Source organism: Peromyscus leucopus, chromosome 19 (assembly GCF_004664715.2).
Source record: "Peromyscus leucopus breed LL Stock chromosome 19, UCI_PerLeu_2.1, whole genome shotgun sequence".
NCBI lineage: Eukaryota > Metazoa > Chordata > Mammalia > Rodentia > Cricetidae > Peromyscus > Peromyscus leucopus.
This window is the reverse complement of record NC_051079.1, coordinates 64,913,585-64,930,728: the sequence shown is the minus strand read 5'-3', so window position 1 is coordinate 64,930,728 and position 17,144 is coordinate 64,913,585. Positions and strand designations below refer to the sequence as shown.

General features: G+C 48.2%; 1 protein-coding gene across 3 annotated transcripts in view; it reads right to left on the bottom strand.

The window, feature by feature from the left end:
* Loxhd1 (lipoxygenase homology domains 1) overlaps window positions 1-17,144 on the bottom strand; it is a 163,435-nt gene that overhangs the window by 127,387 nt on the left and 18,904 nt on the right. For all 3 annotated transcript variants that reach the window (XM_037196946.1, XM_028872028.2, XM_028872029.2), the window contains exon 5: window positions 676-774. In XM_037196946.1, coding sequence (XP_037052841.1) covers window positions 676-774 — 99 coding nt within the window. The remainder of the gene's footprint in view (window positions 1-675; window positions 775-17,144) is intronic.

Genomic DNA, 17,144 nt, shown 5'->3' with positions numbered 1-17,144 from the left:
TCTTTGATGTAGTCCACCCCAGATTTACACATCTCTGTAACTTTTCTGACTCCTGTGCTATTCCGCTAAATTGGCAGAAGAGGAAAACCACCCTCGCCAGCCCGTGACCTGAACTTCCTCCAGCACCTGCGCTGTGTCTGTGGGCAGCTTCCGCTCCACCTGGGAGGCCAGTGTTCCTCTACCCTTTAGTCCCACTCTGTATCATCCCACTTCACTACACTGCATTAGACTATGTCCCACTACAATCCACATAAGCACGGAGCTTATGGCAATAAAGAAATTAAGTGAGAATAAATTCTTGGAAATGAGAAATTTGGGGTTCTTCAATTTGAATCAATACAAACACAGGCATAACTTATTCTGAAAAAAATCACACACACACACACACAGAGAGAGAGACAGAGAGAGAGAGAGAGAGAGAGAGAGAGAGAGAGAGAGAGAGAGAGCGCTTTGGAAACCTATCGCACATCTATACATTTGACCACACAAGATAGACAGCCTACTGTTCAGGACAAACCATGGCAAACCACAGCACAAGAAGAGAAGACAGAAGCTTGGCAGAAGGACCAAAAGGGGAGGGACTCAAGCCTCTGTCCTCGGGGGGATTCTAAAAAACAGCTGCTCTAGGAAGCAGTTCTGGGTATGGCTTGTGAGGAAATGATTCAAACGCATTACCTGTGTCTCCATACTCTCCAAAGATATTGATAAAGACATCAGCATCTGTCCCTGCACCAATCACGTCACCAGTGTATACCTTGATTTCATACTTGTTTCCTGGGAATAAGGACAGAGAAAATCTTGCCTCATTAGGATCTCGAGAAGAGAAAACCACAGGTACACACATAGTTGCCAAACCATCCATCCTTCCCATGGATGTCCAGATGATAATGAATTATCATCATCACTATCATCACTGTCAATAACAGGGCAGAAGTCACTCAACATTGGCTCCAAAAGGTCATCACTAAACTCCATGTAATCTTTAAATCATAGGTAAGAGACTTTCGGTTTTCATCTAACATATTCCCAAAGGGCCACCCCAAAACAACACCCACCATCATATCTCCCCCGAATTTCTGAAGTGATTCTAACTGGGTCCCCTACACCCCTATCACCTTTTCCTGTCCATTTTTCCAGCGGTATAACAATATTGAAGTTCACTGGGGAGATTGGACTCTGGAGATGAAAATAAAACTTATATATATCAAGGCCATAGACAACACAAAGGCTAGACTAAAATCATGGACAGTGGCTAGCAAAGTACATGTTAAAAGACCCACATCTGCTTCCCATGTCATTGCTGCATTCAGTGGACAAAAATCAATTCATCGTAACCCCAAACACAGCCTCAGTCATGGCTTCATAGGATGGGGTCAATACAGACTTGACGTTGTGCTGAGCTCAAGCCAGGCCTCACCATTAGGAGTCTGCCTTAGGGTGGGGAATAAATGCCAGAAGATTATGTGTATGGTTAGGGCACTGAGACTCTCCCCAGATTTTCTTGGGTGTCAACAACATGAGGACCTGGACCAGTCTCCCTTCCCTTCCTATGTGGCTTTCTAGTTTGCCATACCGAGTTCACTAAGTCAATTAAAAACTAGTTATTCTAGCTGAGGCCCCTTTGCCCACTTCCTCCCTAGACCCTTCCCTGCCCTCCACCTCCAGGCTCCAAAGGGATTTGCCCTCTGTCTTCTCCAACTCCGCTGGCATCTGTGTGATACCGTTGAGTTTTGCTACCGACCGCCTCAGCCTGTCTGCTGTTGCCCGAAAGAAAGCCTCTCATTTCTTCTGACACTTAAAAGGAGGATATACTTAGGACTTCCTCCTTCCCTCCTTTCTTCCCTCCCTTCCATGTCCCCTAGAGTACTGCTGGCCCTATGGGTAATGTGTTGGAATGCGAACTGAATTCAATTTCCTAAAACTTGAGGTCCCAAGGAAGTCGTTGAGGGCAAAGGACTAAGTAAGGTAAGTCTGCCTGTTTCCCACCTCTGGTACTCTCTGAAGTACAAGATCAGCCTGGAGGGGTGATTGCCATGGCGTCTGAAAGGGGTGCACAGAGGACAAACCTATCCCTCCACTGCCTGGCAGATGGTCCTTGCTGGTGAGAACATCAAGCCTATAACAGATGTTCCAGGCTTCTCCACAGTCCTCACTCAGCAAAACCTACAGAGGAAGGGGTGGGGTCCTCCCATCCCTGTCCCCAGCTGAAGGTTCCAGGAGGAACAGTCGCTGTCAGAGCCCACCTCCTCTTTCTTAACCACAAATGCCCCTTGAGATAGCAGCTGGAACCAGAGCCCTTCAGGAGAGGCCAGGCCTGGGAAACCGATGGGGAACTGGCTGGAAACTTAGGTCTCAAGCACCTGGAGAGTAGGTTAAAGGCAGATACCATGTTTCTCATGAAGGATTCAAGGTCCTGTGGTTTGTAAGGATCAGGAAGACCTTAGTCACAGCCAACTGTTTCTATTCTTACCACTTCCAAGTTCCAGAGGCTCCAAGTAGCCTTGGTTACCTTCTCCTTGTCAGAAGGACCCCTGGGACATTGACTTAATGCACAATATGTATTTGTTACTTTGCAAATGCTGTGATAAAACACCATGACCAAGGCAACTTACAGAAGAAAGAATTTATGCGGGCTTATGGTTCAAGAGGGATAAGTGTCCTTCATGATGGGGAATCCTGGCACCAGGTGGCAGAAACAGCTGAGACTTCACATCTCAAACCACAAGCAGGAAGCAGAGAGGGCAACCTCGAAATGACACAACTCTCTAGGCTCTCAAACCCTGCATCCAGTGATGTAATTCATAACTCCCCTAACAAGGCCACACCCCCTGAGCATCCCCAAACAGCTCCACCAACTGGGGACTAAGAATTCCATGCCTGAGTCTACGGGGACATCTCATTCAAACCATCATACCACCTTCTCCAGCACCACCCTAGGGCTCCCTGCACACAGAGGCAAGAAAGACCCCTCTGACTGATGGCAAGATGTCAGGTCACTGAAGCTGGGAGTACCAAAGTGACATCCCAGGAGCCGTCTAAAGGCCATTTCCAATCACCTGGCAGTAAGGAGAGGCAGAGGGATTTCACAGGGACCCAGGCATTGTAGAGCAGGGGCAGGATAAGAGAGGCAGGGAGACATCTATGGTGAGTGTGTTCTGGATCATTCCAGAACACAGATTTGATGTCACCGGGCCAGATTACACGAGAAAAATTTTAACTCTTAAAGATTTTTGAACAGGAAAAAAATAGCCACAAAGGAATGGGGTGCCCTTTGGGTGAGTCCCCATCCCTTAGAGACACCTAAGCAATTACTATGGGCCACACAGTCGGCTGGAGACTCATCTTGTCAGGGACACTCTAGCAGAAATGCCATTGGTGAAAGATTGTGGAGACACCAGACCTCCTTGACACTGGCTCAGGAGGGAGGCCAAGAGATCAAGGGAACCACAGGAAAGATCTTTCCAGAAAATACCCTGTAGGACACATTGTAGGAGTGGTAGATCATTTGATCTCCATCGCAATGACTTGACCAACACAAGGAAAGCCTGAGGGGCCGGAGCCAAAAGAGGCCTTCAGACACACTGTGCCCAATCCTGCAGAGTCTGGATCTCAAGCCAGAATGAAGCTAGCGGAAGCAGGTCAGGGTCAGGGCTCAAGAGCCCAGAACTGGGAAAAGATACTTCAGGGCCTTTCCAGCTGAAGTGAGAATGGACCTGGGCCAAGGGATCAGGAAATTAGGTGGACGCTGTGGGAGAAAGGGGTGGGTTCTCTTCTGGCCTTTGGAACTTCCTGGGTCAAGATGGGGTTATGAGTCTCTAGGTGGTTTCCTGGGTGACAGCAGACTTTTGATGTTAGGTGACTGCTAGTCACACCAAGGAAAGGATGAGAGAAGTCACAGGGATAGAAAGGTTCACCTTACAACGCCATTATTCTCCGAGTCCCCTCAAATGGGCAATGAGAATTATTAGTTGCTTTCTACCTCCTCCTTTTACACACTTCCTCTTCGGCATAATTCCCTGCTACATCTAAATTGCCCATTTCCAAAAGAAGGCCCACGGGCACAGTGCCCCAGTGCAGCACTAACTGGTGACTTGGGGTGTTATCGACAAAGCAAATCTGTACAAAAGCAAACAGTGTGGTGTGTTACATGTGAAAATATATTTGAATGTGAAATGTCCCCTACGGGTTGGTCCCCAGCTGGTAGGGCTGTTTGGGGAGGTTATGTATGAAACCTTGGGGACACGTGGCCACTAGGTTGCAGAAGTGCCTCGGTGGGGACAGGTCTTCAGAGCAATAGGTATCTGCTTCTGATTCTAACCCAAGCTCTCTGTTTCCCAGCCAGGAGCTCTGTGTGCAAGTTTCCAGCACATCGAACTACTTACTCCTTGAGGACATCCCTGCCATGATGGGCTGAAATCCCCAGACACCGGGAGCCTGGGGGCCCTCCTTCCCTACTTCCTAACTAACTCACATGGGCTGTTGTATGTAGAATTCACCATAAGATCTGTCCTCCAATAAGATGGAAAAAGTCCTCAGCTTTGGATGCAGGACCACATATTGAGGCTGGTAACCTGGCACCCCAAAACTGTCCAGAGTGAAGAGGCGATACATAGAGGGCTTAAGGAAACCCTCCCCAAAGGCCAGGAGGAGGTGGTGAATCAGGGAGAAAGACGCCAAGAAGAAAGGGCTGAAAGAGGATTCCCAGGGGAAAGGTCACATCTCATCCATGTCAACAATGGTGACCCGCTTTCTTGGGTGAGCGAGACTAAGCATCCATGCAGGCCTTTGCAGCTTACAAAGCACTTGCACGTCTTTGAGGTCAGTCATATGATACAGGTATGGCAGGCACAGTTGATATCGTCATTTATAGACAAGGAAACCAGAGCTTCTGAGGGTGGGGTGACCTGCTATGAACCAGGCTTTTCTTGCCTTTGGACTCAGGGTTCCTCCTAAGATACACAGTGGCCTCCCCTGCCCTGTGTGAGGTCAGTATACTTTTTCTAGAAAGTGCCAGTTAGGACATACTTTAGGCGTTTGTAGACCATTTGATCTCTGTTACAATGACTCAACCCTACTGCTATGGCACAAACTCAACCACATGCTTTAGACCAGAGGTAAGTGAGGAGAGTTGACCATAAAAGACCATGAAGACCTTTCTGGATGATGTTTGTATGTGGTAGTGGTTATATGGCTATAAGCCTTTCCCCAAGTCACCAAACTACACTGAAAAGACAGGTGTGTGTTGTACCTCAATGAGCTCTTTAAAAGTTTTTTTAAATTACACTACATGAAAAAAAGTGGGTGCAACAGTGTCCCAGTAAAGTTTTCTTGGTTGACACTTCACTGGAATCTCAGACTTTTGTGTAGCATGAGTAGAATTCTTCCTTAGCTTCAATCATTTAAATATATGTAAATCATTCTTTGCCCACACATAATTGATGACAGCTAGGTTTGTGCCCCCCGCCCCCCTGGTTTTTCAAACAGGGTTTCCATGTATAATAGCCCTAGCTGTCCTGGAACTTGCTTTGTAGACCAGGCTGGCCTCGAACTCACAGAGATCCACCTGGCTCTGCCTCCCGAGTGCTGGGATTGAAGGTGTGCGCCAGCTGTTTCCAGGGCTCTATGTGTGTGCCCAGGTCCTCCAGTCCTCACATGAGAGCAGAGCTGTCCTGGTCACAGAGTGAGCTGTCCCTGCTGGATAACAGGCATTTGAACCAGTGGCTAAGAAGCCCAGGACTCTAGAGACTGGAAACTTGTCCCTTTCTCTGCAGGTCTGGAGCCTGTCCCTGGGGTGAAGATAGTCTGGAGCCAGCTCTCTCTGTCCACCATGCAGTGGAAGCTAGCCCTGAAAATACAGTAAGACACATAACTACAGCACCAGTGCACCCCCACTTGCCTTTCACCCCTGGCCTGGCTCAGAGCTGGCAAAGAGCAGAGACAGAAAGAGTTGGGAAGGTCAAATTGGATCAGGAGAGTGACCAACATGGAAAAACCTGCGTAGGGACAAACTGTGGGAATTGCTACTGGAGCCGGCTCTAGGATTGGCTTGTGATTTGCCCCTTAGGTATGCTGCTTGTAAAAATTCTCCTGAAACTGACTCTGCCCTTTCAGCAGGGCTACCATAAGCCCATCCAGGCAGGCACTTGGAAAGAATCCCTTCCTCAAGACACTCTGGTGCCATCTGTTGGACAATCGTATCGAGTACACAGACCTATAGCTAATAGGAAGTGTCTCCTTATAAAGTTGTGTGGTGGTGAGAATACATCTTAGCCCGCATCCCTACCATGAGGGCAACAGCCTCCCTTTGCTGAAGGTCGGTGCAAGTTCAGAACAACACACAAGGAGGGGCACAGAGCTGGTCTTGAGATGATGCCTAGTGCCCCCCAAAGCTTAGCAACCGCAGCCCAAGCTGTGCTGTGGAGTGAGATTCCGTTTAAAGACAGTTGTGCCTCGTGGCCTCTTGTCCTGCTCAGTGGATACAACAAACCCATGCCTGGCCTTGCACAGTTTCCTCTCTGCAGGCTGGAGGCTGAGGCACAAGGGCCACCACCCTTCCAACCGGAAACATGTCCCTGGAGGCCAGCGGAAGCGCCTGCGTGGGCTTCCAGAAAAGGCAGAAGCTGGCAGGCCCTAGCTGCCTCAGCCTGGTGTGCCAGCCACCCCCACAGCCTCCCCTGCGCTGTCTGGAACAGTCAGCACACAGCAGCGACACAACATGTCTCCAGAGAGCACCCTGGCGGTGGGGGAGGCTCAGTGATGAGGAGTCCCCCCTCACCCACCCCCAATCTCAGTCTGCATGTACAGGTGAGCTTGGAGAAGCTGCTGGGCATGTTCCTGCCACATGTTGAGTACATGCCTGTCCCTGAACCCTGTGGCCCTAGAAGAGGGCTGTCTGACACCGATACCACTTGAGCCAAGGCTGGAGCTGTGCACGTGGCCATTTCTTTCTTATTTTTTTTTAATAGTCACGGGTAAACCTTGTCTTTCTCTTCCTTCCAGGCGTCCCTGGACTGTGTGTACACAGACTGAAGCCTCAGCCTTTGGGACGGTGACAGGGCCCCCGGGAAGCTGGTGTCATTTCACCCCACAGCCTGGAGCTCACACCAGCCGAGGCGCTGGAAGAGAGAACTCACAGGAGGTGCGGGGGAGGGAGGAGACAAAAACGCAGTGGGAGAGATTGGGAGGGGGAGGCGGCATGCATGGAGGGCTTCCCGGGAGGTAAGGATGTTCTCTCCCAGCCAGACAAGGCTCACACGACTCCTTCCTGCTCGGGTCAGGGAGATCAGGTGGGCAGCTGGCCACTGGCCTGAGAAATCAGCCCAGAGACCCTTATCTCTGACCCTGCCCCTGCCCCTGCTGATTGTGCCGGTGTCTCCCATCTCTGGTAGGTCCGGCTGTCTCCCCTCCCCTCCTTGTCCAGACTCCTCCGGACTCCCCACAGCCTCTGATGGGCATTGGGAACTCCTGGGTTCACACACACACACACACACACACACACACACACACACACACACACCAGCTCTTCCTTTGCCTTTCTCCACGACACCCTTCTGTGTTCTATCTCTCTCTCTTCCGGTCTGGCACATAGGAGCAGCGTTTTCCATTTTCCTTTAAACGATCTCTACTTCACTGCTATTGTGGACATACCCCAACAAGGGGCTCTGGTTACACCTGTCACCTCCGTCCTGTCACCTCCGTCCTCACAGCAATGGGTCCCGCTGCAGCTTATATGTGCAATGTCTGCCAGGGACTCTGGTGTTTTAAAACAGTTGAGCCCCAGCTGTTCTGCAGGGTGGTTGGATCCTTTTGAACATGGCGCCTACCTAGCAGCCCCTAGCTGGAATATGAAAGGCTGTAGCAGTTGGGCTAGATGGTTGTAGCTTGGCCTCGGTTCTGGCCTGAGCCATCTCTGTCTCCTGGTCAGTGCCATATGAGAAGCAGCTGCTATAGCCTCCCAAAGCCACGGGGCTACCTACAGCCATGTCTTCCCCACCACGGTAGACTGTGTCCTCTCAAAGTGTGAGCCACAATTGGTCCTTCCTTCCTTCCTGTAGTTGTTACTGCCAAGTGTTCTTGTCACAGTCTGAGAATGCGACTCTACAGGCCAGACAGCGACTATGCCACCATCTGACTGATGGGGAGAAAGGAGGCTAAGAAACTGGACCGAGTTTATGCTTGAGAAATGGTTAGACCTAACTGAAGCTCAAGAGATCTGAACCAGCACTCTCCCACATGACGTATCAGCTCACATTCCACGCTCTTTCAAAAGCACCCACTCCTGAGCCCACAGTGCACCCACTCCTGAGCCCACAGTGCACCCACTCCTGAGCCCACAGTGCACCCACTCCTGAACTGGTGTCGGCGGTGCCCATTGACACATGCTCAAGCACAGGCTCTGGGTTTAATCTCCTGCCACAGCCTGGTTGACAGTGCATTGATACATCACTTGGGAGAGGGAGAGATGGCTCAATGAAGTGCTTGCCTTGCATGCCAAAGGACCTGAGTTTGACCCCCAGGACCCAGTAAAAGAAGTAGGCATGCTAGTATATGCTTGCAATCCAGTGCTTGGGAGGCAAAAATGGGTGGATCTCTGGGGTTGACCAGCTAGCTGGCCTAGCCTAGTTGTCAAGTACCAGGCCAATAAGAGACCCTTTGGTGTCTACATGCACATGAACACACATGTACCAGCACAGACATTAACACACACACACACACACACACACACGCACGCACGCACGCACGCACGCACGCACACACACATTCATATTTTAAAAAAATGAATAAAATGCTTGGTCTCTAATAGTTGTTTGTGGACAATCATCTACCCCCTCATTACCTCTATAAATACACAGTGTGTTTCTCTGTAATAAGCTGGCATGGTAGGACACAGTGTAGAAGCTTCACGTTGCTCTCCCCACCTCAGCCAGCTCATCAGCAAGCTCTGCAGAGCTTTCTGCACTTGTCCCTTGGTGTCCACTTGTTCCCACAGCTGCTGCTCTTTCCTACGCACCTCCACTACTTCCCTGGGATCCACGGCCCCACTTGTCCCAGGCTTCCCTCCATTGCTACTGTTTGTCTCCCTAGACACTGCTCACCTGCAGCAGGAGGAACCAGAGCTTTGCTCAGCCTTTCTGGGAGTCAAGTGATTGACATATTATACATGCAGAAGTCTGAACACATGCAAACAGTGAGATCCCTGCACATAACAGTTTACAGGAAAGGAATGGTCCTGTTCGGTGTGCCTACAAGCACAGAATGCTTAATCATGCTCAGATATCCAAAATAGGAGACTGATGAGTGAGCTGAAATGTTCTTCCACTCATGGGCTGCTGTTTAAAATAAATGGTTAGAATTAGGTAATGCTGTACTGTGGTCACACATTGTGATGAAAATACATCTATATTCTAAGAGACTGGGTCTCTTGCTGGGCCCTACAGTGAAGTTCTCTGAAGACTTTAAGACTGCTATCCTACTACGTGCTCAGTCCATTTGTTTAACTTCCCTTAAGAGAACAGGGTAACAACCAACCTTACTTGCCTTGGACTTCCCATGTAATCAGCCCTTACCTCCTAAGTAAAGGTATGTCTGTAATCTTAAGTTGTGAATTCTTCCATGCCCCTGACCCAAAGGTAATGTATGTGTGTGTTTGTGCATTATGATAATCACTTGCTGAAAACAGCAAATATAGGTTGAAAAAATCCTTATAAAACAAATATGGATCATCAATGTTGGATATCCTACATCAATATATGGATATCAGTTAGTTGGTGTGGTCGGTTTGTTTGTTATCTGGGTCAGCTGTCGTCAGTTGGAGTCAATGATTTAATCCCTTGTAAAACACTGTTCAAGTATTCAGTCCTTCTCCATGTGATGCATTCTGTGCTGTTCAATAGAGAGCAAAGCCCTTTGTTAGGGACAGACATACACAGACATATAAGGGCAGATAAAGCAGCACTTGGGCAAGTGTCTGACAGATTCAGACCCATACAAGAGACAGATGGGGACATCAGAAGACACAGGCAAAGCCAAATAGAAATTTCAAATCCGAGCTCATTCTTGGTCAAATGATATCAACAGATTGCTTTATTGATTTCTATCCATAATGTGACACCAGTGTATTATCGATGACTCTGAGTTTATTATTAATGTGTTCATAATGACTGCACTGTGTGACTGAGTACTGAGTGAAAACATGGTTACAAATCTAAATCCGAATTAATGTGTTTAATATATTCATGAATTGAAACTTGGGGGGAAAAGAACAGGAAGGACTTTCACCAAGGGGTGACTCCACAGAAATCTTACACAGGAACTGGTTCCCAGCAATGGGCTAACTGCTAGCTCTGTGTTTACAAAGTGGTAACTCTGAAAAACATCACCTGTAATCCCTTCCTCATGGCTCATTGTGAATATTAAATGTAGTTTATGATAGATAGATAGATAGATAGATAGATAGATAGATAGATAGATAGATAGATAGATGGGTGGGTGGGTGGGTGGGTGGGTGGGTGGGTGGGTGGATGGATGGATGGATGGATGGATGGATGGATGGATGGATGGATTGATGGATGGATTAATGGATGGACAGACATTAGACAGTTTGTTAAGAATTATGCCTGTCATGAGTAAGTACCAAACAAAAAAATTGCCTACCACCATCTTCAGATGATAGAATTATGATATTTTGTTAGTTTTTGCACATTTTTCAGTACTTGGAGTATGTTGGCCATGCTTTTTCCTGTCACTGGAACTAAAGAATAAGGTCACCTAGAGTCGATACTGGAGGAAGCCTCAGCCTCTGGTTTGAATGAAGCCCTTGGAACCTTTGCCAATTTCCTGTGCCTTTGTACTGGCTTTGGCACCAAAGATCTCCAGGAGGCTGGAGGGAAGATTGAGGAATGGAATAAGGAGAGACTCAAAAGCCAGAGGTGGACTTCCAGCCCCTAAGAAGTAGGCACCTTTCTGAGACTCTCACTGGGCTCAATCCAAACCACACCTGGAATCCAGGGATGGTTACTAGGAATCCATTGGTGCTGGATTGGACAGACACACACAATGGGGTTGGGACCAAGGCAGGGTCTGATCAAAAGTTCCTATTTTCTTGGGTACAAAATGTAGAATAGAAAATATTCCATTTCCGTAAATGAAGGAGTTATTTTCAAAATACCCATTTAAGAATCAAAATAACCAAGTCTGGAGAAAATCTATGATGATTCCATGCCTTCTCCAAAGGTCTGGATGCTCAGATGAAGAGCCTGTGGCTGGCTGTGGTCCTGGTAAGAGCAGAAGCCTCAGTGATGCTGGAGCTGGAGAGTGTGGGTGAGACACAGCCAACAGAGCCCATTGTTTTCCCAAGAGCTCTCACTCTATTGAAGCCCCCACCACCACCACTACCACCACCACCACCACGAATTCAGCCTGAGCTCAGCTTCTTCATGGATCCCTCCTGATTCTGCTTCCACTGTGTTCCCATTAGCCTAAACCATCCCCACTTAGAGCATAGGCGTTCTCTTCTCTGCCCTGTGGTTATTGACTCTGTCTTCTGAAGCCTCTAAGCGTATAGAGAAAGAGTTGCACACATCCACCGTGAGCACAGGATTTGGTGCACAGAAATAGCAAAACAGTTCATTCATCGAGTCACTGAATGAATATGCTTAAGAGCAATGTGAGCCAGCATGAGCCCAGGGCTCCCGCTCTGCACCACAGTCGGGCTGTGTGACCAACAGCGGGTTACTTGGCTCCCCTGGGTTTCCATTTTCTCTTCTGTAAAGTGGAGGAGGAGTAGATGAAATCCCTTTTAGTCCTAAAATTCTCTTTTATGCCTCACCAGAGCCTCATTGTGAGTGGTTCTCTCTTCCCACTCTTTCCGGAGATGATCTTCTGCAGTGCTAGGTGGGAGCAGATGGGGTGGGCGGGAAGCAGCAGTGAAGTCAGAGGAGGTGAATGTTTCAAGCCTGGCCCCAGCTCTCCAGGTCCAGGCCCTTTTCCTGTCCCTATGGGGCTGGAGCCCCCTCCACAGGGTTATGAGGAATGATGATCCTCCCTCAACAGCACCCACAGGCAACAGAGCACGGGTAAGGTTTGCAGCTAGGTGATGAGGAAATGTCAGAGAGAGGGAGGAAAGCAGGGAAGGGAGGCTCCCCCTGCAGATTCCAGATGTTGTGGAGGCTGAGAGCCCATCCACAGCTGTCGCTTTAGTCAACTAAATGGCGCCTGGATCCTAGAGGGGACAGTGACACTCACTGATAGTCCTTTCTAAGTCTGAGAGGCCAGAAGCTGCAGTCTATATCTCAATCACAAGAACCAGGGCAGCTCAGAATGTAGGAGAAGGGAGGAAACACCTGGGCTGCTGCAGGCTAGCTGCCACATCCGGGATTCATGATCAGGTCCTGGGATGACCTCAGAAGAGAGAAACTGATACTGCCCCTGTATTAGCGACTTCTGAATCCTCGTGATTACGGAGCCTAACAGAAATGGTGTGAAGAAAGAAAGGTTTCTTCAGGCTCACTGTCTCAGAGGGTTCTTAGAGTCCACCATGGCAGGGAAGGCGCAGAAGCACAGCTCAGAACATGGAGGTAGGGTCATGCGATGGAGGCTGCTCACATCACAGTAAACCAGAAGAGCCAGGCATAACCTCCAAACATTCTCCTCGAGCGACCCACCTCTGCCAGCCTGCCCCCCCCCCACTTCCCAGAAGTTCTGCGGCCTCCCCGAAACAGCACCATCAGCTGGGGAAACAAGTGTTCAAAATACCATACTATGGGGAACAGTTCCAGTTCGAAGAACACGCCAAGTGTTCAGGTGAGAACTTTACAGTGCTCAAGTGTCTGCTACGTGTTTGTGCAAATGGTAGACTGGTCCAGCTAGGCTCTGACCCCAGAGAACGGGGGTCACTCAGTAAGACAATGAAAAAGAAATGAGGGAGATGTGCTTACAGCAGAAGAGAAGCACCAAAGGCATCCCTTCCTGTCCTACACCCCCAATATTCTACACTGTAATGAAGTCATAATCTAGATACCTGATGGAATGCCTGCTGGACCCCAGACCACCTACCTGGTCCAGCCACTCTGGACCAGCAATAAGCAAGTCTTATTGCTACTGGCTTGAGAAAGCCAGAACCAGAACTCGGAAGGAACATTCACCTCCAGTGCCTTCTGAGCCAGAGTGTTGCATTTCAAAAGTGATGATTCAATCACCCTATGGCATTATTCTCTGGTACCCAATACAACTGTTTAATTATTCAATGGTATCCAGAAGAACACGAGAAAGGCCATAACTACTGGTTTCCCTGGCAGAGCCTTGTGGTTATGTCTTTGCATCGATCCCCTGGCATAAGTGACCTGTTATTGTCACGGGTCATCATCAGTCGCTGTCATTTGGCAAGGGTGGTGGTGCCACACAGTCCTCTGGAAGGTCATGATCCACTGCTGGTCAATATAGCTTACACATGCCCTTCTTGTGCTAACCACAACCCCCCCCCCTCTTATTTTGTCCTCTCCTCAGACACACGGGATGGGTGGGGCGCCACGCCTGACATGGTCTTATTCGTGCACATCCGTAACTCAGTGGGCCAATCACAGTGTAGCGCAGCACAGGCTGTAATGAACTCATAATCTAGATACCTGATGGAATGCCTGAGAGAAATGGTCGTGGTACTGAGAATAAACACAGTCCATTTCTACCTGTCCCCGGGGCCTGGGCCACCTCCAGACTGGCTGTGCCGTTGGGTATAGCAAAAGGTGGAGGGCAATTAGACCGGCAGTTCAGATGAGGAAAACGCTAGTGCTTCTCGAGAGAACTCTTTTCTCTACAAGCATCCCCTGGTCTCTATGAAGCATGTGGCAAGACGGGCTGCAACTGTCCCTACCATTAACCCATCAAAGATTAAATGTGTCTTAGGAGGTTTGTTCCTAACAGAGCCCAGGAAAGAGGTGCCAGCTGGGAGCCAGGGGAGGGGCAAGCCTGGGTCCTCTAGATACAGGGGCTTTCTCCCACCATTTGTGACAGGGTCCAAGTGTCACACGTTCATGAGCTATTCAACATGGGTTCTGACAGCCTAGGCAGCAAATGGTTTCCCAGCCTGGATAGAATATGAGTCTGGGTCTCAGAGGCCTGCCCCATGCTCAGATGGCCGAGCTTACCCAAAGTGATGTGGCGTAGGATCCGTGTGAGTTTAAGCTACACAATCATCTCTACTTTTCAAGATGGATGACTTTGTGGGTTGGACCTAGACTGTGGCCTAGGTAACAGCATCCTGGCAGGAGAAAGCCAGGCCAGGGTTGACCTACACAGGTCTTGCTCATGCTGCCAGACTACACAGACCCCCAAGGCAAACGCTTTAAGACCCAATGCTGGGGCACCCCAAGTATCTCATTATTTGTCAAACCTTAACAAGCTCTGATGTCTCTACATTTGCATTGCCCTACACCCCACCTCAGCCTCAAGAATGGGTCAGTGGTGGCCTATCAGCCCTGCGATCTCAGCCTGTGTAACTCTGCATCAGGCTTACCAATCTCATGTAGGTCCTGTGTCTGGGAATCTCACAACAAAAGTGACAGTAGAAGTACAGAAATCAGTGAGCGGAGAAACCTGAGATGGGCGAGAAAGACGGTGTGAGAGAAAACCAGCATCGTATGGGACCTCAAGGGACATCCAGTATGGCTTCCTGGTAGGACAAGGAAGCAGAAGTGTAGACAGTTACAAGTGACTTGCCCAAAGTCACACAGTGGCTGAAATGTGATCACAGACCCAAGGGCTCTGCTGCCGTTATAGGTGAAACACCACACACAACACGTCCCCCATATACACAAACCTATTGCCAGCCGATGTTCATACAAGTCTTTAGGAGTCAATGGAAGTGGCAGATGGTGGGGCGGGGGCAGGAGACACCCCAGTGTTACTCTGGGAGCAGCACAAGCTTAGTTAGAGATAGGTAGACAGACAGACAGACAGACAGACAGACAGACAGATAGATATTTGGTCATGAGAGTTAAAGAGGCAAACAGCCATCCCTGCAGTGTGGCATTTCTTAGCTATTTATCCATCTCAAAACACCTGGGAGTTGCATCCCACGCTGTCAGCCAGAGAGATTTGCTTTGGCAGCTACTAAGGAGGATGCTGTGTCTCAGAGAGTGGGAGCCTGAACTTGGCTTCAGGCCCAGGGCTTCCATAGGTCTAGAGACAGCACCATGGCTGCTCTGCCCCTCTGATTCTAGGTTGTAAGAAGGAGAGTTACTCCAGACCAGACACTAAAAACCTTCCAGGAAGAGTCGGGCATGCGTGATAATGGAAGAGATGCCAAGAGGCAGATGGAAGGACAGAAAATTCACAGCTCCTCTGAAGCAGTTGAATAGCTAAGCCTGTGTTCCTAGGGATAATAAATGCAAATGTGCTGGAGAGGTGGCTGCCAGCCTTCCATAAATTCCAGAAGATGCCAGGTCCCCTGGTACCCTCTCTAAGTGGGAGACAATCAGGGAGATGGCTGCCAAGTCCCTGTGCAAGCTCCACGTGTGCCTGAATTGCTTAATTGTGTGTGCTGCCTGCCTGGACCATTCCAGTGCAGCGCTGGGGAAGCCAGCCAATACAGGGACCCCACTGCCGCTGGTTCATGTGGGGATGCTAGGAGGATCCAGAATATTTCTCCAGTGGCCTTAAGTCCTGGGCAGGAATTGAAAAATGGAGCACAGCAGATGCTCTCTTTTTTCCAGGCGAACAGAGACCTTGGACTGCAAAGTCGACATGATACAATTCATTGTTTAAAAACATTTAATGACCATCCAGAATGAATTAAAAGAAGTAGGCCATCAAGATAGACAGAACAATGTTGAAAAAGAAGAATAAAAGTGCAGGTCTCACAATTTCTGATTTCAAAGCTTATTCTAGAGCAACGGGAGTGGACTGACTTGAGAATAAATATATTGACCAATAGAAAAAGAACAGAAATAACCTGTAAGTATACAGTCAGTGATCAAGAGTAAAAGGCAACTGGATGGATGGGAGAAAAATATTTATAAATCTTATATCTGATAAAAGGTTAATATTTAGAAAAATAAAGAACTCCTACAGCTCAACAAGAACAAAATCCAAACAACTTGATATCTAAAACACGTGCAAAGGATTTAAATGGATAGTTCTCCAATGAAAATATGCAAATGACCAAGAAGCACATATGAAGAAATCATCAATATTATGAATCATTATGGAAATGCAAGTCAGAACCACAAAGAGATACAAATGCGTGTCTACTGGACAGTATTATCAAAAGGATAAGCACTGGTCATGATGTAGAGAAACTGGAACTCTCAACACTGTAGGAGAGGATGCAGGAATGTTGCAACCACCATCCAAAACAGTATGGGAATTCCTCAAAATTCAATACAGGATTGACCTAATCCTAAGTATAACCTACCCCTTGGTGTACATCCAGCAGAGCTGAAAGCGGCAACTCAACCTGTATACCCATGTTCCCAAGAAGCTTTATCAATAATGACCAAAAGGTACTAACAACCCAAATATCTCTCTCATGTACACACACACACACACACACACACACACACACACACACATATATATATATGGAGAGATAGATGAAATGAGTGAAGATGCGGTATATATTATATTAAATATTATTTCTCTTAAAAAGAAATTAAGTTCTGACATATGCTACTGGGTAGATGAAGCTTGAAGGCACTGTGCTAAGTGAAATAAGCCAAGTATGAAAGGACAATTATTGTGTAATTCCATTTACATGAGGTTATTAGAGTTGTCAAAATCAGAGAAACAGAAAATAGACCTGAGGTGATCGGGGCCTGGGAGGAGAGGGCCTATGTGCTCGAGTTTAATAAGGACAGAGTCTCAGTTTAGGAAGAGAGAAGGTTCTGGAGACAGATGATGGGCTGGTTAAAAAAACACCTTGAGTATGCTTACTGCCACTAAACTATAACCTTAAAATGATTGAAATGGTCATGTTTGTTCATGCACATTGCCCTACAATTAAAAACAGAAGAACAAGATAGTGGAATCAAAGTGTTCAACCTGACCTGGAGAAACCCCCCTCCCCTTCTCTAAAACTGAGTTCTAGCCAGGAGAACCCTTCCCTGAAGACCTGTAAGGGCCGGATACTGTCTGTCAAGCAAGGCCTGGAG